At 48.9% G+C, this 20,750-nt stretch overlaps 2 protein-coding genes across 3 annotated transcripts in view; one reads left to right on the top strand and one right to left on the bottom strand.

Moving 5' to 3' along the window:
- The window catches only part of FLRT1 (fibronectin leucine rich transmembrane protein 1), a 28,341-nt gene extending 19,498 nt beyond the window's left edge, over positions 1-8,843 (bottom strand). Inside the window, exons 1-3 of the mRNA XM_038764067.1 lie at positions 8,815-8,843; positions 8,548-8,725; positions 8,292-8,371 (exon numbers count right to left, since the gene is read on the bottom strand). Of these exons, the coding sequence (XP_038619995.1) occupies positions 8,292-8,371; positions 8,548-8,725; positions 8,815-8,843 (287 nt within the window). The remainder of the gene's footprint in view (positions 1-8,291; positions 8,372-8,547; positions 8,726-8,814) is intronic.
- MACROD1 (mono-ADP ribosylhydrolase 1) overlaps positions 1-20,750 on the top strand; it is a 410,094-nt gene that overhangs the window by 116,030 nt on the left and 273,314 nt on the right. The gene's annotated exons all lie outside the window — the stretch shown is intronic.

Raw genomic sequence — 20,750 nt, 5'->3', positions numbered from 1 at the left:
TTGCACACAGTAAGCGCTCAATAAGCGCTTGGGGAAGCAGCGTGGCTCAGTGGATAGAGCCCAGGCTTTGGAGTCAGTGGTTGTGGGTGCATAATCCCGGCTCCGCCAAATGTCAGCTGTGAGACCGTGGGCAAGTCACTTAACTTCTCTGGGCCTCAGTTACCTCATCTGTAAAATGGGGGTTGACTGTGAGCCCCGCGTGGGACATCCTGATCACCTTGTATCCCCCCAGCGCTTAGAACAGTGCTTTGCACATAGTAAGCGCTTAATAAATGCCATTATTATTATTATAACTGGAAAATGTATTTATATTGATGCTATTGATGACGGTCTACTTGTTTGGTTTTGTTTTCTGTCTCCCCCACCTTCTAGACCGTGAGTCTGTTGTTGGGTAGGGTTTGTCTCTATTTGTCGCTGAATTGTACTTTCCAACCGCTCAATACAGTGCTCTGCACACAGTAAACGCTCAATAAGCGCTTGGGGAAGCAGTGTGGCTCAGTGGAAAGAGCCCTGGCTTTGGAGTCAGAGGTCATCGGTTCAAATCCCGACTCTGCCACATGTCAGCTGTGTGACTTTGGGCAAGTCACTCACTTCTCTGGGCCTCAGCTCCCTCATCTGTAAAATGGGGATTAAGACTGTGAGCCCCCCGTGGGACAACCTGATCACCTTGTAAACTCCCCAGCACTTGGAACAGTGCTTTGCACATAGTAAGTGCTTAATAAATGCCATTATTATTATTATTATTGTTAATAAATACGACTGAATTAATGAATGAATGGAGATTAAGACTGAGCCCCATGTGGGACAGGGACCGTGTCCAATCTGATTAGCTTGTATCTACCCCAGCACTTAGAAGAGTGCTTGGCACATAGTAAGCACTTAGTAATTTTTATGAACCCAGCCCAAACACTTCACTCCTCTAATGCTATTACTAGCTATTAATAATTACTTTATTAGTGATGTGTATATATCTGTAATTCTATCTATCTATTTTGATGCTATTGATGCCTGTCGCTTTGTTGTCTGTCTCCCCCCTTCTAGACTTGAGCCCATTGTTGGGTAGGGATCGTCTCTATCTGTTGCCCAATTGTACTTTCCATGTGCTTAGTACCGTGCTCAGCACACAGTAAGCGCTCAATAAATACGATTGAATGAATGAATGAATGAATGAATAACCTTCTCACTGTACCCCAGTCTCGTTTATCTTGATGCCAACTTGTCGCCCACATCCTGCCTCTGGCCCAGAACACTTTCCCTCCTCATATCCGACAGACCATCACTCTCCCTGCTTCAAAACCTTATTGAAGACACATCTCCCACAAGAGGCCTTCCCTGACTAAGCCCTCCTTACCTTTTCTCCCACTCCCTTCTGCGTCGCTCTGACTTTCTCCCTTCCTTCATCCCTCCTCCAGCCCCACAGCACTTGATCATAATTAATGATCATATCTGTCATTAATTTCTCTAGATTAATGCCTGTCTCCCCCTCTAGACTGTGAGCTCATTGTGGGTAGGGAATGTGTCCGTCATATTGTTCTATTGGACACTCCCAAGCACTTAGCACAACGCTCTGCACACGGTAAGCGCTCAATAAATACGATTGACAGGAGAACATTCCCAATGTCGGTGGAGTCAAACAAACCACCCAGAACCCCACCAGGGTTGTTTTTTTTTTTTACCACCAAGGTGGGTGTTTTGAAACCCAAAGTTAATTTTTTCCGTAATTTCATGTGGTATGCATAATGCATCCGCTGCTATCTCAGCTGTAATTGGAGGCAGGTAATGCAAATGCTTTCAGAAGTACCCCGGGTTCACCTAACTGCGCTAGCTGTCTGGCGGACTTCAGAGGAGGCAACGCGTTTTAAAAGTAAAACTTTAAAATGGTGCCTAGGGAGGTTAATTATGTTGATAACAGCAGCTGATATTAGACTATTCCAGGCCGGGCGCAAATCGGGGATGAAAGGAGACACCTGCTATTTTGATTTTTTTCCCCCCTCGTCAGCTACCTGCATACGAAACCAGAATTCGTGGCCCTATCTGACTTTCAGAATTCTGGCAAAACGTTCATTTTTATTTTTAGGAAGAAGGGTATCGGTCGCCGAACGCCTGCAGCCTGGAGGGACGAAGGCCTGATTTAAGGGGAGAGAGTGGAGCGGAGACAGGTGGCCTGGGGAATCAATCGATCAGTCATATTTATTGAGCGCTTACTGCGTGCAGAGTGCTGTACTAAGCCAGTCAGTCATTCAGTTAATCGTAGTTATTGAGCGCTTACGGTGTGCAGAGCACTGTACTAATCCAGTCAGTTGTATTTATTGAACGCTTATTGTGTGCAGAACACTGAGCTAAGTGCTTGGGGGAATATGAGAATACATTAAACAGACATATTCCCTGCCCACAACAAGGGGAAGAAAGACATTAATATAAATAAAAAAATAAATTACAGATACGTACATACTAAGCTCTTGAGCAAGTACAGAGTTGGAAGATATGTTCCCTGTCCACAAGGAACTCACAATGTAGATGAGTTGTGTGTTTTCAGTCGATCAATTGTATTTATTGAGCACTTTCTGAGCGCAGAGCACTGTTCTAAGCACTTGAGACAGTACAGTATAACAGTGTTGGTAGATAAATTTCCTGTGTGCTTTGTGATGAAATAATAATAACAGTAATAGTAATAATAATAATAATGGTATTTGTTGAGTGCTTACTATGTGACACGCACTGTTCTAAGCATTGGGGATAGATATGAGGTAATCAGGTTGGACACAATCCCTGTCCCATATGGGGCTCACGGTCTTCATCCCCATTTTACAGATGAGGCAACTGAGGCCCAGAGAAGTGAAGTGACTTGCCCAAGTTCACCCAGCAGACATATGGTGGAGGTAGGATTAAAACCCACGTCCTCTGACTCCTAAGGGAAGTGAGTTGCAAGGAAGGGACAAAATAATTAAAAACTGCTCAGGGGAACAGGAGGGCTGCAGGCTCAGAGGTTTCACTCAGAGACCTTTTTTTTTTCTTTTTATGGTATTTGTTAAGTGCTTGGTATGTGTCAACAACTGTTTTACTTGCAGGGGTAGATACAAGATCATCAGGCTGGATTCAGTCCCTGTCCCAGGGCATAGAGCTCACAGTCAAAGTCAGAGGGAGGAGGATTTAATTCCTATTTTACGGATAAGGGAACTGAGGTATAGGTAAGTGAATTGATGTGCCCAAGGTCACACAGCAGCAGGAAAGAGCCAGAGCCAGAATTAGAACCCAGGTCTTTTCCTCATCTCCCACTCCCTTCTGTGTCACCCTGACTTTGCTCTTCCCAACCTCTCCCTGCTCCCCCCAGCATTTACTTATAGATCTGTCATTTAATTTATTTATATTGATGTCTGCTTCTTGGTATTGATGCCTGTCCCCTCCGCCCCTAGACCGTGAGCTCGTTGTGGGCTGGGATTGTCACTCTTTATTGCTGTATTACACTTTCACATGTGCTTAGTACAGTGCTCTGCACACAGTCAGCACTCAGTAAATATGATTGAATGAATGAAAAGGCCAGGCCAGGCCAGGAGGGCTATTGGAGAGGTTCCCCGGGGCCGGTTTGTGGTGTCTGGAGGAAGGCAGGCAGGCCTCCACCTCCTCCAAGCTGGAGCTAAAGCTAAGTTAGGGCCCTAAGGCCTGGGGTTGGGGTTCGGGGCAGAAGTCGGGGCCGGAGACCCTCCGATCTGCCCAGAAAGCAGGCGCGGCCCGCTGAAGTGGTGGGCCACCCTTCGGAGGGAGGGAAGGGGAGCCAGGTGCTCGGCACCTCCAAAGCCACCCACCATCCCACTGCCCTCGAGGAACCCAGCCTCGTGGAAAAACATGGTGGGGAAGGGAGGACAGGACAACTTCCTGGGGAAAATGCTCCAGGCAGCTTCCTTTCGGAGGCACTGGGCCCGGCCTACGCATCAAGCAAAAACTCCTCACTCTCTGCTTCCAGGCTGTCCATCCCCTCGCCCCCTCCTACCTCCCCTCCCTTCTCTCCTTCTCCAGCCCAGCCCGCACCCTCCGCTCCTCTGCCGTTAACCTCCTCACTGTACCTCATTCTCGCCTGTCCCGCCGTCGACCCCGGGCCCATGTCCTCCCCCTGGCCTGGAATGCCCTCCCTCCATACATCTGCCAAGCTAGCTCTCTCCTCCCTTCAAAACCCTACTGAGAGCTCCCCTCCTCCAAGAGGCCTTCCCACACTGAGCCCCCTTTTTCCTCTCCTCCTCCCCATCCCCCCTGCCCCCTCGCCACTGCACCTGTATATATATTTGTACAGATTTATTACTCTATTTATTTCACTTGTACATATTTACTATTCTATTTATTTTGTTAATGACATGCATTTAGCTTTAATTCTATTTGTTCTGATGACTTGACATCTGTCCACATGTTTTGTTTTGCTGTCTGTCTGCCCCTTATAGACTGTGAGCCGATTGTTGGGTAGGGACCTTATCTATGTGTTGCCAACTTGTACTTCCCAAGCACTTAGTACTGTGCTCTGCACACAGTAAGTGCTCAATAAATATGATTGAATGAATGAACGAATGGTGGAAGTCAGAGATGAAAGTCTGGAGGAGGAGAGGAGGAGAAGAGGGAAGGAGGAGAGGAAGAAAGGAGGAGGAAGAAAAGGAGGAGAAGGAAAAGAAGAGGAGGAGGGGGAGGAAGAGGTGAAGGAAAAGGAGGAAGAGGAAGAAGAGGAGGAGGAAGGGGGGCTGGAAGAGGAGGAGGAGGAGGAGGAGGAGGAGGAGAAGGGGGGGTAGGGTCGGGGGGAACGGTTCTGAGCAGTAATCATTAGCTCCAACTGTCCCCATCCCTCACCAGGCCTGGGCAGCAGCTCCGAGCCCCATCCCCGCCGGGCTGCATCTGCCTTTCTAATAAATAATGGTAAATAGCCGATCCGCAGGGCATCTTTCACGCCGGGGGCTAATAACACGGCTATTAATGCCCTCGCAGGCGGAGCCGCGCTGAATGATGGTCTGGGGCCTGTTGCAAACATAAATCACACACACACACACACACACACACACACACACACACACACACCCGCTCCCCACGGGAAGGTGTCATTTTCCAGCTTGGTAATTAATTGGGGGTTCTCCCTGCCCAACCTCAGCACAGCAGCCAAGGCCCCTCTGGGGGTGATCAGAGATGGACAGTCACCACTGCCTCCCTCCCTCTCCATTCCCCCAACCGAAGCTCAGCCCACGATTCCCCACGTCCTCAGGACTTACTGTGTGCAAAGCACTGTACCGAGTGCTTGGGAGAGTGCAATATAACATTAAACTGACACACTTCCTGCCCATAATGAACTCACAATCTAGAGGGGATTGTAAGTGCATTGAGGGCAGGAATCATATCTACCAACTCACGTCGTGTACCTTTCCAAGCGCTTAGTACAGTGCTCCATACACAGTAATACCATTGATCCACTGCTGAATAGATCAGCTTCTTGAAGTGTCACTCGACCTCTCTCTTTCCTCAAAACTATTCATTAGCTTTCTGTTTCATCCTGCATCGACCAAAAACTCAGTTGGTTTCAGAACTCTTCATCTTAGAAAATGATGGTTTCTCATGGGAAGCAGCGTGGCTCAGTGGAAAGAGCCCAGGCTTGGGAGTCAGAGTTCATGGGTTCTAATCCCGGCTCCGCTGCTTGTCAGCTGTGTGACTTTGGACAAGTCACTTAGCTTCTCTGTGCCTCAGTTACCTCATCTGTAAAATGAGGATTAAGACTGTGAGCCCCACGTGGGACAACCTGATCACCTTGTATCCTCCCCAGTGCTTAGAACAGTGCTTGGCACATAGTAAGTGCTTAACAAATGCCATCCTCATCATCATCAACCTCCAGTGGCTGCCCAGCCACCTCCTCGTCAAACAGAAACTCCTCACCAGAGGCTTTAAAGCATTCAATCCCCTTGCCCCCTCCTACCTCACCTGGCTAACCTCCTTCTACAGCCCAGCCCGCATACTTATGTTGCCAACTTGTACTTCCCAAGCGCTTAGTACAGTGCTCTGCACACAGTAAGTGCTCAATAAATACGATTGAATGAATGAATGAATACTTCGCTCATCTAATGCCAACCTTCTCACTGTACCTCCATCTCATCTCTCTCACTGCTGACCTCTCGCACACGTCCCGCCTCTGGCCCGGAACGCCCTCCCTCTTCATATCCAACAGAAGATCACTCTTCCCACCTTCAAAGCCTTTTCGAAGGCACATAATAATAATAATGTTAATAATGTTGGTATTTGTTAAGCGCTTACTATGTGCCAAGCACCGTTCTAAGTGATGGGAGGTTACAAGGTTGTCCCATGTGGGGCTCACAGTCTTCATCCCCATTTTACAGATGAGGAAACTGAGGCACAGAGAAGTTAAGTGACTTGCCCAAAGTCACACAGCTGACAAGTGGTGGAGCTGGGATTAGAACCCATGACCTCTGACTCCAAAACCTGTGTTCTTTCCACTGAGCCATGCTGCTTCCCAATGTTAATAATGTTGGTATTTGTTAAGCGCTCACTATGTGCCAAGCACCGTTCTAAGCGCTGGGGAGGATACAAGGTAGTCAAGGTTGTCCCACGTGGGGCTCACAGTCTTCATCCCCATTTTACAGATGAGGAAACTGAAGCACAGAGAAGTTACGTGACTTGCCTAAAGTCACAAAGCTGACAAGTGGCAGAGCCGGGATTAGAACCCATGACCTCTGACTCCCAAGCCCGGGCTCTTTCCACTGAATCACGCTGCTTCTCATCTCCTCCAAGAGGCCTTCTCCACCTAAAGGTCTCATTTCCTCTTCTCCCATTCCCTTCTGTGTCACCCTTGAACTTGGATTTGCTACCTTCATTCACCTCTCCCTCAGCCCCACAGTGTTTATGTGATTATCCATTATTGATTTATTTATATTAATGTCTGTCTTCTCCCGGCTCCTTGTGGGCCATATTTGTTAAGCTCTTAATGATGGCATTTATTAAGCACTTACTATGTGCAAAGCACTGTTCTAAGCGCTGGGGAGGTCCAATTGCCAGCTGTGTGACTTTGGGCAAGTCACTTCACTTCTCTGTGCCTCAGTTACCTCATCTGTAAAATGGGGATTAAGACTGTGAGCCCCCTGTGGGACAACCTGATCACCTTGTAACCTCCCCAGCGCTTAGAACAGTGCTTTGCACATAGTAAGCACTTAATAAGTGCCATTATTATTATTATTATTACAAGGTGACCAGGTTGTCCCACGGGGAGCTCACAGTCTTAATCCCCATTTTACAGATGGGGGAACTGAGGCACAGAGAAGTGAAGTGACTTGCCCAAAGTCACCCAGCTGACAATTGGCAGAGCCGGGATTTGAACCCATGACCTCTGACTCCCAAGCCCGGGCTCTTTCCCCTGAGCCACGCTGCTTCTCTGTGCCCTTCTTATGGGCCAGACACTGTTCTAAGTGCTGGGGTGGATACAAACAAATCAGGTTGGACGTAGTCCCTGTTCCACGTGGGGCTCACAGTCTCAGTCCCCATTTTACAGATGAGGTCACCGAGGCACAGAGAAGTGAAGTGACTTTCCCGGTGGGGTGGGCCTAGCTCCGGTGGCCATCAGCCCCCTGGGAGCTTTCACCACCACGCGGCAAGTGCCCGAGGACCCTGGGCCATCGCCCGCACCCCCAGTCCGAGCCTGTGCCGACCCCGTACCCAAGCTCACCTCCGACCTTATTGACCGGCTTTCTTTCTCCCGGGCTACGGGCCTCACTGAGATCCAGAGTCACCCCCGGCCCCTTTCCCGAGCCCCTTGCCCCCAGCTTGGCCCCCTCGCCTTGTTCCCACCTCTCCCGGCCCCGAGCCATCGGGAGAGAGATCCAGGTTGGGCAGGGAGGTCATGGGTTCTAACCCTGGATCCGCCACTTGTTGGCTGTGTGAACTCGCTCGGGCAAGTCACTTCGCTTCTCTGGGCCTCAGTTCCCTCACCTGTAAAATGGGGATTGAGACTGTGAGCCCCATGTGGGACAGGGACCGTTTGCAACCTGATTTGCTTGTTACCCACCCCTGTGCTCAGTACAGCTCCTGGTACATAGTAAGTGCTTAACAAATACCATAATTATTATTATTATTCATTCATTCATTCATTCAACTGTATTTATTGAGTGCTTACTGGGTGCAGAGCACTGTACTAAGCACTTGGGAAGTATAAGTCGGCAACATATAGAGACGGTCCCTACCCAACAGCGGGCTCACAGTCTAGAAGGGGGAGAGGAGGAGAAGGAGGAGGATGGGGGGAGAATGTGCCCGGACCTCGGCCTTACCTTTCCGTGGGCTCGATGCCTCGGCACGGGCGACCCTGGCTGGGCGTGGAGTCCTGGTCCGGCCTACAGTGGATGCCGAGCTGGAGGCCGGGAAGAGGCCCCTGCTCCCCAGGCCTGCTCTCGGCCAGGCCTGGTCCGGCCCAGTCCGGTCCGTTCCTGTCCGGTGGGACTGCTGGCACCCACGTGGAACTGCTGGGTTGGCAGGAGACGACTGGGTGGCAGGGTGGGCCCGGGGAGGTGGGAGAAGGGGGCTCACTCCCTGGCCAGTTGAAGTGCGGATCCCCACCACCCGGCCTCTCTCTGCCTGGTGGCTCGTGGGCCCGCTCAGAAAGGGCTGGCGGCTCGGGGCGGAGGCATCCTCCTCCTCCTCTGTGGCTCCCAGAGGTCTGGGGACATTTGTAAATCCATCCTGGGGGAGGGGAGCAGGTGGTGGCCTGGGAAAGGAGCCGGGATCGGGGCTGGAGCTGGATTTGAGGCGGGGGCTGAGCCCCTCGTCCCTGGACAGCCTCTTCGTTGTCTCCACGCGCTCCTTTCTCCGTTCCCGCCGCTCATTCCCTCGGGCCTCGCTCCCCACCCATCCCCACAGCCCGGGACCCGAAGGCCGCTTCGGACTTCGGCTGGGCCGTCAAACCCTTTCTTCGTAATCTTCCCCACAACCCTCCCACCTCGGTGGCCCACCACCCTCCAAAAAGGTTATGCGTATTTTTTTCCTCTTTCTTCCCCAAGTTTTTTTTTTTTTTAATCCCTTTAAAGTCACTTGGCAGGGGCAGATCGGTGCAGAGAGCGTTCTTGCATGACAGAGCTAAGAGGGAGAGAGAAAGAGAGAGAGAGAGAGCTCAGCTCACTGAAGAATCTGTATTCATGCCACTCAGGATGTGTCTCCGGGGAGAAGGAGGTGGGCCATTACCCAGCTGTGGAGTTCAGATGTTAACCTCAGTGGCTGTGATCCACTTGACCTGTGATGCTAAGCTTGCCAAGGCTCCTTAGACCCCCGTTTCGGAGAGCGCCCTTGCGGAGGTCTGGGATGGGCCCGTAGTTGGCTCAGGGGCGTCTGTTCACAGTGAGGACATCCTCTGTAGGAAGGCTGGAGTAGACACCCCTCGACTTTCCTCCCGGGAGCATGGTACAAGACCTCCGGTCTTCCTTCATCTGAAAAGTAATTCAACAGAAATCATTCACTCCTCTGCCGCTCTTCTGAATCATTCGCTCCCCTGCTGCTAATCTCCTCACTGTACCTCGTTCTCGCCTGTCCCGCCATCGACCCCCGGCCCATGTCATCCCCCGGGCCTGGAATGGCCTCCCTCTGCCCATCTGCCAAGCTAGCTCTCTTCCTCCCTTCAAGGCCCTGCTGAGAGCTCACCTCCTCCAGGAGGCCTTCCCAGACTGAGCCCCTTCCTTCCTCTCCCCGTCGTCCCCCTCTCTATCCCCCCATCTTACCTCCTTCCCTTCCCCACAGCACCTGTGTATATGTATATATGTACATATTTGTTACTCTATTTATTTTACTTGTTCATATCTATTCTATTTATTTTATTTTGTTAGTATGTTTGGTTTTGTTCTCCGTCTCCCCCTTTTGGACTGTGAGCCTACTGTTGGGTAGGGACCGTCTCTAGATGGTGCCAACTTGTACTTCCCAAACGCTTAGTACAGTGCTCTGCACACAGTAAGCGCTCAATAAATACGACTGATTGATTGATTGATTAAGCCCAGAGATCTCCTCCTGGGAAAGCAACATGCCTAATAGATAGAGCACAAACCTGGGAGTCAGAAAGTCATGGGTTCTAATCCCGTCCCTGCCACTTCTATTTATTTTACTTTGCTAATATGCTTTGTTTTGTCGTCTGTCTCCCCCTTCTAGACTGTGAGCCCGCTGTTGGGTAGGGACCGCCTCTATACGTTGCCAACTTGTACTTCCCAAGCACTTAGTACAGTGTTCTGCACACAGTAAACGCTCAATAAATACGATTGAATGAATGAATGAAAAACTTGTCTCCTCTGTGACCTTGGGCAGGTCACTTCACTTCTCTGAGCCTCAGTTCCCTTACCTGGGACTGTCTCTATATGTTGCCGACTTGTACTTCCCAAGCGCTTAGTATAGTGCTCTGCACACAGTAAGCGCTCAATAAATACGATTGATTGATTACCTGTAAAATGAGGATTGAGACCGTGAGCCCCACATGGGACAGGGACTGGGGCCAACTCGATTTGCTTGTCTCCACCCCAGCGCTTAGTACAGTGCCTGATACATAGTAAGCATTTAACAAATACCATCATCACTATTATTATTAGCCTCCCCCTTGCCCCCACATTACAACTCTAGAGAAGCAGCGTGGCTCAGTGGAAAGAGCCCGGCTTTGGAGTCAGAGGTCATGGGTTCAAATCCCAGCTCTGCCAATTAGCTGTGTGACTTTGGGCAAGTCATTTAACTTCTCTATACCTCAGTTACCTCATCTGTAAAATGAGGATGAAGATTGTGAGCCCCCCGTGGGACAACCTGATCACCTTGTATCCCCCCAGTGCTTAGAACAGTGCTTTGCACATAGTAAGCGCTTAATAAATGCTATTATTATTATTATTATTATTATTAGTAGTATTATAATTCCCAGGCCGCCCGGTGTCGGGGCGGGGCTGTGGCTGAGAATGGTTCCCATAAACCTGTTTTGAGAGTCCCCTTGAAGCTGTTGGTCAGCATCTGGTCTCCTACAGGACCTTGGTATTGGCTGCTGGACCCAGAAACAGAACTCAAACAGAACTTTCAGGGACAGGAGACAGAGCAAACTTTAACAATCAATCAATCAATCGTATTTACTGAGCGCTTACTGTGTGCAGAGCACTGTACTAAGCGCTTGGGAAGTACAAGTTGGCAACATATAGAGATGGTCCCTACCCAACAGCGGGCTCACAGTCTAGAAGGGGAAGACAGAGAACAAAACTAAACATATTAACAAAATAAAATAAATAGAATAGATATGTACAATTAAAATAGAGTAATAAATATGTACAAACATATATACATCTATACAGGTGCTGTGGGGAAGGGAAGGAGGTAAGATGGGGGGATGGAGAGGGGGGCGAGGGGGAGAGGAAGGAGGGGGCTCAGTCTGGGAAGGCCTTCTGGAGGAGGTGAGCTCTCAGTAGGGCCTTGAAGGGCCCTACTTACTGAGAAGCAGCATGGCCTACTGGGAGAATCAAGGGTCTTGGAGTCAGAAGACTTGGGTTCTAATCCTGGATCCACCACTTGTCTGCTGGGTGACCTTGGGCAAGTCACTTAATTTGTCTGGGCCTGTTACCTCATGTGTAAAAAGGGGATTGAAGCTTGTGGGACATGGATCGTTTCCAAGCTAGTAAGTGCTTAACAAATGCCATTAAAAAAAAAGTGAGGAAAAGGCCTTTGCCTTAAATCAATCAATCAATCAATCAATCAATCAATCGTATTTATTGAGCGCTTACTATGTGCAGAGCACTGTACTAAGCGCTTGGGAAGTACAAATTGGCATCACATAGAGACAGTCCCTACCCGATAGTGGGCTCACAGTCTAAAAGGGGGAGACAGAGAACAGAACCAAACATACCAACAAAATAAAATAAGTAGGATAGAAATGTACAAGTAAAATAAATAAATAAATAAATAAACAGAGTAATAAATATGTACAACCATATATACATATATACAGGTGCTGTGGGGAAGGGAAGGAGGTAAGACGGGGAGACCTAAAGAGACCTAACAGTTATCTTTCAGCGTTCCTCAGTAAGGTATTCATTAGGGTTTAAATTTTACGGTAATTATTATTATTAATATTAATGATGGTGTTGGTTAAGCACTTTACTATGTGCCAAGCACTGTACTAAACACTGGGATATTCATTCATTCATTCATTCAATCGTATTTATTGAGCGCTTACTGTGTGCAGAGCACTGTACTAAGCGCTTGGGAAGTCCAAGTTGGCAACATATAGAGACGGTCCCCTCCCAACAGTGGGCTCACAGTCTAGAAGGGGGAGACAGAGAACAAAACAAAAGATATTAACAAAATAAAATAAATAGAATATGTACAAGTTGAATAGAGTAATAAATGCATACAAACATCTATACATATATACAGGCGCTGTGGGGAAGGGAAGGAGGTAAGGCGGGGGGGATGGGGAGGATAGATACAAGTTAGTTGGATCGGATTTACTCCCTGTCTCTCACGGCCCTCAGAGTAGTATAAGAGGGAGGGAGAAAATGAATTGAATCCCTATTTTACAGATGAGGACACTGAGGATTAGAGAATTTAAGTGCTTGCCCAGGTTCACAAAACAGGCAAGTGGTGGAACCAGGATTAGAAATCAGGTTCTCTGATTCCCAGACCCGTGCTCTCTCAACTGGGCCACGCATTAGAATGCAAATTCCCTGTGGACAGGAAGAATCTGTTGTTCTTCCCGAATGCTTATACAGTTCGTTGCATTTAGTAAGTGCTCAATATATTCCATTCCATTCGTTCCACCCGGTGTCTGTGAAATGTCACTAGTGGCAGTAGTATCAGGAGTTGTGAAGTCATGACCTAGAGGCAGACTCAGAAGGTCGTGGTTCTAATCCCTGCTCCGCCACTTGTCTGCTGTGTGACCTTGGGCAGGTCACTTCGCTTCTCTGAGCCTCAGTTACCTCATCTGCAAAATGGGGACGGAGGCTGTGAACCCCATGTGGGACAGGGATCATGTCCAACCCAGTTCGCTTTTACCCACCCCAGTGCTGATTACAATGCCTGGAACAGAGTAAGTGTTTAACGAATTTCATAATAATAATTATTATCACTTCTGGGCCTCTTTGTGGAGCTTAAAATGCTGAAGAAACATGATCCATTTCATTCATAGGATAGGAAGGAGTCGGGGTCAGGGATTATTCTCCGCAATTGATATCTGGGGAAATCAAGTCCTCCTTGAGCGGAGGGGGGGATGGAGAGGGGAGGAGGGGGAGAGGAAGGAGGGGGCTCTAGCCAGAAATATTATATGGCATAAGATGGCTAATATTATTTTAGACTGTGAGCCCACTGTTGGATAGGGACTGTCTCTATATGTTGCCAACTTGTACTTCCCAAGCGGTTAGTACAGTGCTGTGCACACAGTAAGCGCTCAGTAAATACGATTGATTGACTGATTAATAATAATAATTAGTATTATTATGGTACTTGTAAAGCACTTACTGTGTGTGCAAAGCACTGAACTAAGCACTGGGACAGATACAAGTTAATCAGAGCATACAAAGATCCTGTCCCACAAGGGGCTCACAGTGTAAATAGGAGGGAGAACAGGTATTTAATTCCCATTTTACAGGTGAGGTAACTGAGGCTTAGGGAAGCGAGGTGACTTACCCAAGGTCATACAGCAAGCGAGTGGTGGAGTCAGAATTAGAACCTAGGTCCTCTGACTGCCGGGCCCATGCTTTTTCTATTAGGCCACCCTGTTTCTTTAGAGTTAGTCATAGAGCCAGGAACTAACTTGGGGCCTGTCACTTGGGGAGACTGAGACGACGACGCAGTCTCTGATCTGATGCCCAGCCCCACCATGCCCAGCATCAGTTCCCAGTTCCAATATTCCCAGTGGTGGAAGGAAGGTGAGATGGAAAGGATATAGTCTCACTCTAGGCTAAATTACTTGGGCTTCATATCCCAGAAACCCTCACGATATTGAAATTTTTGGTGGTGATGATGATGGTTTTTGCAGTAGCAAAAATGATAATCATAAAACTGTGGTGTTCGTTAAAGTACTATGTGCTATGCACCACTCCAGATGTTGATGTAGATCTGAGATAATCAGGTTGGACACAGTCCCTATCCCACATGGGACTGCGTGGCTCAGTGGAAAGAGTCAGAGGTCATCAGTTCAAATCCCAGCTCTGCCACTTGTCAGCTGTGTGACTTTGGGCAAGTCACTTAACTTCTCTGGGCCTCAGTTCCCTCATCTGTAAAATGGGGATTAAAACTGTGAGCCCCACGTGGGACAACCTGATCACCTTGTAAACTCCCCAGCACTTAGAACAGTGCTTTGCACATAGTAAGCACTTAATAAATGCCATCATCATCATTATTATTATTCCCGGCATCTCCTGGTCCCAGCAGTGGACAAGTAAATCAAAACAGTGAAAGGTTTCAACAGGAATGCAGTCAGCATTCCCAGAGCAAACCAATGCCAATCGAGTTTCTGCAAGGGCAGAATGGGTGAGGCCAATGGAGGTAGGTGGTTTAATGAAAGGAAAGGACGGGCTCGAACCCCAGTCTTCCCCCTTTCAGTCATTCTCTCAGTCGTATTTATTGAGCACTTACTGTGTGCAAAGCACTGCACTAGGCGCTTGGGAGAGTACAGTGTAACAAGAAATGCTGAAAGGAAAGGACGGGCTCGAACCCCAGTCTTCCCCCTTTCAGTCATTCTCTCAGTCGTATTTATTGAGCACTTACTGTGTGCAAAGCACTGCACTAGGCACTTGGGAGAGTACAGTGTAACAAGAAACGCTTAGTAGTAAGCGTTCAATAAATACGATTGGATGAATGAATGAATAAGCAGATACATTCCCTGACCAGAACGAGTTGACGGTCTCCTCCTCCATCCCAAGGCTACCACCCCACTAGACTCCAAAGTCCCGGATTCCATCCGAGGGGGCCTGCAGCAGTCCAGATACTGATCTGGGCCCTCCCGACGGACCCTGGGTTACTATGCAGGAGCTCGGGAGGCATGTACACGGACTGTCTCGCCAAATCTAAAGCAACAACAACAACAATAAAAAACCACACAACAAAATCGGCCCTCATTAGAGTGGTGTGTCTCCCGGCCCTGTGGTTCCTGCGGTGTCAGTGTTTCTCACGCAGGAGCCCCTCCCTGGACAAGATTCCTTGCTCCACATCGGAGAAGGTTTGCTCTCGTTGGAAATCCGATCTAGGAGGACTCAGCTGCTCAAGGGTGTTTCTCCTCACGGGCGGGTGCCTTAAAAAATGTTTATTTCTGTTCAGAAGAAGGACAGGAAAGCTGATGATGCAGGGTTTTTTATCGAGGACGTGGTCAGTGGCTATTATCCAGGAGAGGAAAGCAGACATGGCCTCTGCCTGCTGAACTCACGATCTGTGATCAACAGGTAACTCTGAAAGAGCACGGGCCCGGGAATCTGAGTCCTGGGTTCTAATGCCGGCTCCGCCACTTGTCGGCTGTGCAGCCTTGGTCAATTCGCTTCACTTCTCTGTGCTTCAGTTACCTCATAAGTCCCTCCGGCTTAGACTGTGAGCCCTATGTGGGACAGGGAATGTATTCAACTGCTTAGAGCAGTGCCTGATGCATAGTAAGCGCTTAACATGTGCCATAAAAATTGAGGGGCTGCAATGGGGGAGCAGAGGGGGAGTTTCTGGGGGTCCAGGGCCAAGCTGGCCAGGCCTCGGCTCATCTGTGTTGTACTGAAGGCTCTTGGGATAAGCTTCCAAGAAAGAGGGAGCCTTGAGCAGGGACTGGAAGAAGAGGAGGGGCAAAGAGGACTCAATAAAATTCATTTGAAAGCTACTCTTCTCAGCTCAGCTCAGGGAAGCAACGGCCTGTGAGCCCACTGTTGAGTAGGGACCGTCTCTATATGTTGCCAACTTGTAGTTCCCAAGTGCTTAAGTACAGTGCTCTGCACACAGTAAGTGCTCAATAAATACAATTGAATGAATGAATGAAAAGAGCAAAGGGCTGGAAGTCAGAGGACCTGGGTTCTCATCCCGGCTCTGCCACTTGCCTGCTCTTGTGTGTGAGCTTGCGGCAAGTCACTTCGCTTCCCGTGGCTCAGCGGAAAGAGCGCAAGCTTGGGAGTCAGAGGTCATGGGTTCTAACCCTGGCTCCCCCTCTTATCAGCTGTATGACTTTGGGCAAGTCACTCACTTCTCTGAGCCTCAGTTCCCTCATCTGGAAAATGGGGATGAAGACTGTGAGCCCCATGTGGGACAACCTGCTTACCTTGTATCTCCCCCAGTGCTTAGAACAGTGCTTGGCACGTAGTAAGCGCTTAACAAATACCAAATTTTTTTTCCCCTTGCTTCAGTTTCCTCAACTGTATAATGGGGATTTAATACCTGCTCTCCCTTCTACTTAGACTGTGAGTCCCTGTATTCATTTAATCGTATTTATTGAGCGCTCACTATGTGCAGAGCACTGTACTAAGCGCTTGGGAAGTACAAGTTGGCAACATATAGAGACGGTCCCTACCCAACAGTGGGCTCACAGGCCGTTGCTTCCCTGAGCTGAGCTGAGAAGAGCAGCTTTCAAACAAAGTCCTCTTTGCCCCTCCTCTTCTTCCAGTCCCTGCTTAGAACGGGGCTTGACACATAGTAAGCACTTAAAAAATGCCATAAAAAAGACCCTAGAAAGAACAAAAAATCCCCACCTTGTTCCTAAGGATATGGGTGGGGAAAGTGACTGCTAATTCTGTTGTATTGTACTTTCCCAAGTGCTTAGTACAGTGCTCTGCACATAGTGAGTGCTCTGTAAATACCATTGATTGATTGATTGATCAAAGTACCTGAGAGATCAAGGATGGGGGAAGGTGAGTCGCTTTTGTGGCTCCTTAGTGGTGAAATGGTTGGGGTTGTCCCTGCCTGAGAATGGGTGAGGAACAGTCGTTCTTCCCCCCAACCCCCACCGCAGAAATGACTGCTTGTCAGAGACGCTGAGGAGGAGGATGGGAGCCTTGGGGGAGCCTGTGGGCGCGTCAAGAATGAAAGACGTGGCGCGCTGTGAGCCATTATAGCAATTACCGCCAGCGCAATTTCATCCAATTATAAATTGTAATTTCACCACGTAAATTAGAGATGAAAAAGGGCCGGCAAGGTCATCCGTCTCCCTGGCCAAGGCGAGATTACGTCCACGTGGCCGCGGGAAGCTGTTCTGGCTTCAGGCATCAGTTTGGCGCTTTAACAGGGGAGCGGAGAGGGGAATTTTTGTCTTTCGAGGGGGTGGCCGGGGTTCAGGCACCCAGGCCCAGCCCTTCCTATGGCAGGACAGGGCCCCGAGAGGAGGGCCCATGCTGGTTTTGAAGTTATGGATCCGGTCTTCACTGACCAAGTAAGATGATGATCGTGGCAGTTTTCTGGGCCCCAAACCCGTTTGGTTCTTTGGCCCTCCACTTCACTTTCCCTATGGAGACCCGACTTCTCTTCTGACCCCACCCCCTTCTCGGTAAAGAATACTGATTCGTCTTTCCTCGTTTTGTTCCTTATTCCCTGCGCTGCACTCCAACTAAGTCTCTTTGCCAGCCCCTTCATCCAGGTGTCCCTGTCTCAGCCTTGCACCATCACCTGGCTTGTGCCATGGGCTCGGAATTCCCTTTCCCTCCAGCTTCCCTGCCCTCCCCTCTGCCCGACACCGGTTTTCCTCCAAGTGCCGGAAGTGTCCAAATGTCAGTCTTCAGGGTTCCCTTCATCCCTCACTCGGGGTTTCCATTAGTCGATAGCCCAGTGAACAGAAGAAGGGTGAAGAGAGAGGAGGGGAGGCCGAGTTTGCCATTCTAACCTAATCAGTGCTCCCCTTTGTTCAGTGCCTCCCCACACCCTTCCATCAGCTCAATAAACAGAAACCGTGGGGTCAGAGAGGGGATACTGAGTTAGCTGTCTCCCTCAACCCCTTCCCCCCTGCCCTCCTTTCACCTCAAAGGACACCCTTCTAACTCAGAACTAGGCAATCTGCCTCCCCCTTGGCTAAGAAGCAGCATATTTGATAGAGCACAGAAGTCAGAAGGATCTGGGTTCTACTCCTGCTTCTACCACTTGTCTGCTGCTGAGCGACCACCTTGGGCAAATCACTTCACTTCTCTGGGCCTCAGTTACCTCATCTGTAAAACTGGAGTTAAGACAGTGAGCCCCAAGTGGGACGTGGATTGGGTCCAACCTGATTAGCTTGTATCTACCCTAGCACTCAGTAAAGTGCCTGGCACACAGTAAGCACTTAACAAATATCATAAAACAAAGATGATGTGCCCTGAAATTCCCATCCACCCACACAGCTCAGACGCTCAACACTCTACTCCTAATTCGCCACCCTTGACAGCCTTCATACTCACTGAAAATATTTATTCTTTAATTGATTTCTCTGAGCGGACAATCCTCTAGCCTCACTTGTATAATGCACGTTTCTTCTTCTTTTTTTTTTTTTTTAAGTCCGCCACCCGGCCATCTGCTTTAGAATTTAAAATCCTAGAGACCAGAGACTGTACCACTCATCTTGCTTTGCTCAGCACCTTGCAAATCCAAGTGCTTGGTAAATGTTATTTGCGGATGATGATGTTTTTATCAAATCAAGCGGTCCCTGGTGGGCGAGTGAATGTCTGAGAACATGATGGAATTGTAGCCCTCTAAAAAAAAATACATCAAATTTGAAAACTGGGAAACAAAAATGCATAAAATGGCCCTGCTCCTCCAGGGTTATCCGGTCAGAGGGAAATGAGAGATGATTCTGCCCTCCAGGGATTTCAGTTAGCTCAGGCCCAAGAGAGCTTTGAACATTAGAACTATCCAGATAATTTACAACCCACTTCTTCCCCTTGGCTGTGTACATTAGCCCTCTTGCTCCACTTCATAACTTCACCGGTCCGTGCTTGGGCCATTCCTGTCATTCTAGCACAAATAACTCATTTATCACCCTCATCATCCCCATTTGTGGGGGAATACCATTTGTGCACGGTTCCGAATTTAGCCCCGCTTGGAACTAGATGCTTCTTGCTCTGTGAGGCGCCTCTCTGATGGATCATTACCTCGCCAATCCCATCTGAGCTCAGGCCCGGTAACCGAGCTAGGCCTGACTTGTGGACCTGAGGGAATTGCCTACCTAATCACCGAGTTGGCATTCTTGGGCCTTCCCGTCTTCCAGCGATGGCCAGGGCCGGCTTCAGACGGGAAGCAAGAGAAACAGCCGCCTCAGGACGCTCCTTCAAGGGGGCATTGGCACTCTTCCCTATGACCTCACCATGTTTTGCCATCCCGCGTAACACACGTAACGTCACATGTGTCAGATGTCCGGTGAACACCACATGGTGGGTAGCGGGGTGCGGGGGTGGAGCGGGAGGGAGGCAATATTTTTTTTCCTCCTCAGGGCGGCCAAATATCTAAAGATGGCCCTGGCGACGCTCCCTCTCAGTTTTCACACCATCTTCTGCCTAGGCTGCGCGCGTTCAGAATCGCCTTTGGTTTCAGAAATACTAATAAACCTGTTAGTTGGAAATACTCCTGAGTTTGTTCCCTGCTAAATTTCATCCTTCTTTTCTTGGGGATGTGGTTGGTGGATATAATTAATCGGAGATATTTCTCTGTGCTGCTGGATATTTGCTTCGCAGTTGTTTTTTTTCAAAACTTTTGCTTTGTCAATGATGAAAACCCACTCAGCCTACCATAAGAGAGCCCGAGTTTAGATCATTTTAAACGGGTCAGAGCTGTTGAGTGTTAGGGGACCTGGTGTTTGCTTTCATGTTGGAATTTCCTGGCTCAGGTTGGATTTCGTATCAGACCTTTAGAGATGTAAAAGGTCCTTTGTGACTCTGAAATTGGAGTTCATATTGTAGCTGCCGAATTTTTTTTTTCCTGTTCCGACTCAGGTCCCTTATTAAAAGCTTTCTTCCCCCACTCCCATCGCAGCCCAGATCCAACTCGGGCCACCTCTCTCATGTCTGTCAATAGCAGATACTAAGCTCCTTCCCTCTGTGGACTAATGAATTAGGCCCTGCCAAAGCGGGAAGGGGACTGAGCACCACCATTTTCTTTTCCTGAGGAAATGTCCGTCGCTTAGGGAAGGAAGCCCGTGTGATGCATAGAGCAGCGGCCTGGGTCAAAAGTCCATCTATTCAGGGCAGGATGGCGGGAACCTTGGGGTCGGGAGAACCACCTCTTAATCCTTGCTCTACCCCTGGCTAGCTGTATAACCTTGGGCAAGTCACTCGAATTCTCTGGGTCTCAGTTTCTTCATCTGTAAACTGGGGAGAGTCAGGTTCTCTTGCTGACCCTCTAATAAATATGATTGAATGAATGAGTGACTAGCCTTGTGATGAAGGGGCCAGTTCCTTCTTCTCTTAGTGTAAACTGTAAGCTAGTTGTGGACAGGGAACATGTCTACCAACTCTGTCATACTGTTATACTGTACTCTCCCAAGCACTTAGTACGATGCTCTGCACACAGCAAGTGCTCGATAAATACAATTGATTGCCTCAGGCCAACCTGGTTCCACGCCTAGAAGAGTGAAGTGCATTGCTATCAATTCCCATTTCCCATGGAAAGGTGCCCTGTCTTCTGCAGAACCATCACATGGTTGCTGTACCCTAGACTAGAGGTTGCCGGGGGTGGGAGGTTGGGGGGTATTCATTCATTCATTCAATCGTATTTATTAAGGGCTTACTGTGTGCAGAGCACTGTACTAAGCACTTGGGAAGTACAAGTTGGCAACATACAGAGACGGTCCCTACCCAACAGTGGGCTCACAGTCT

Source organism: Tachyglossus aculeatus, chromosome 22 (genome assembly GCF_015852505.1).
Source record: "Tachyglossus aculeatus isolate mTacAcu1 chromosome 22, mTacAcu1.pri, whole genome shotgun sequence".
In the NCBI taxonomy this organism is placed as follows: domain Eukaryota; kingdom Metazoa; phylum Chordata; class Mammalia; order Monotremata; family Tachyglossidae; genus Tachyglossus; species Tachyglossus aculeatus.
This window is presented reverse-complemented; position numbering and strand designations above follow the sequence as displayed.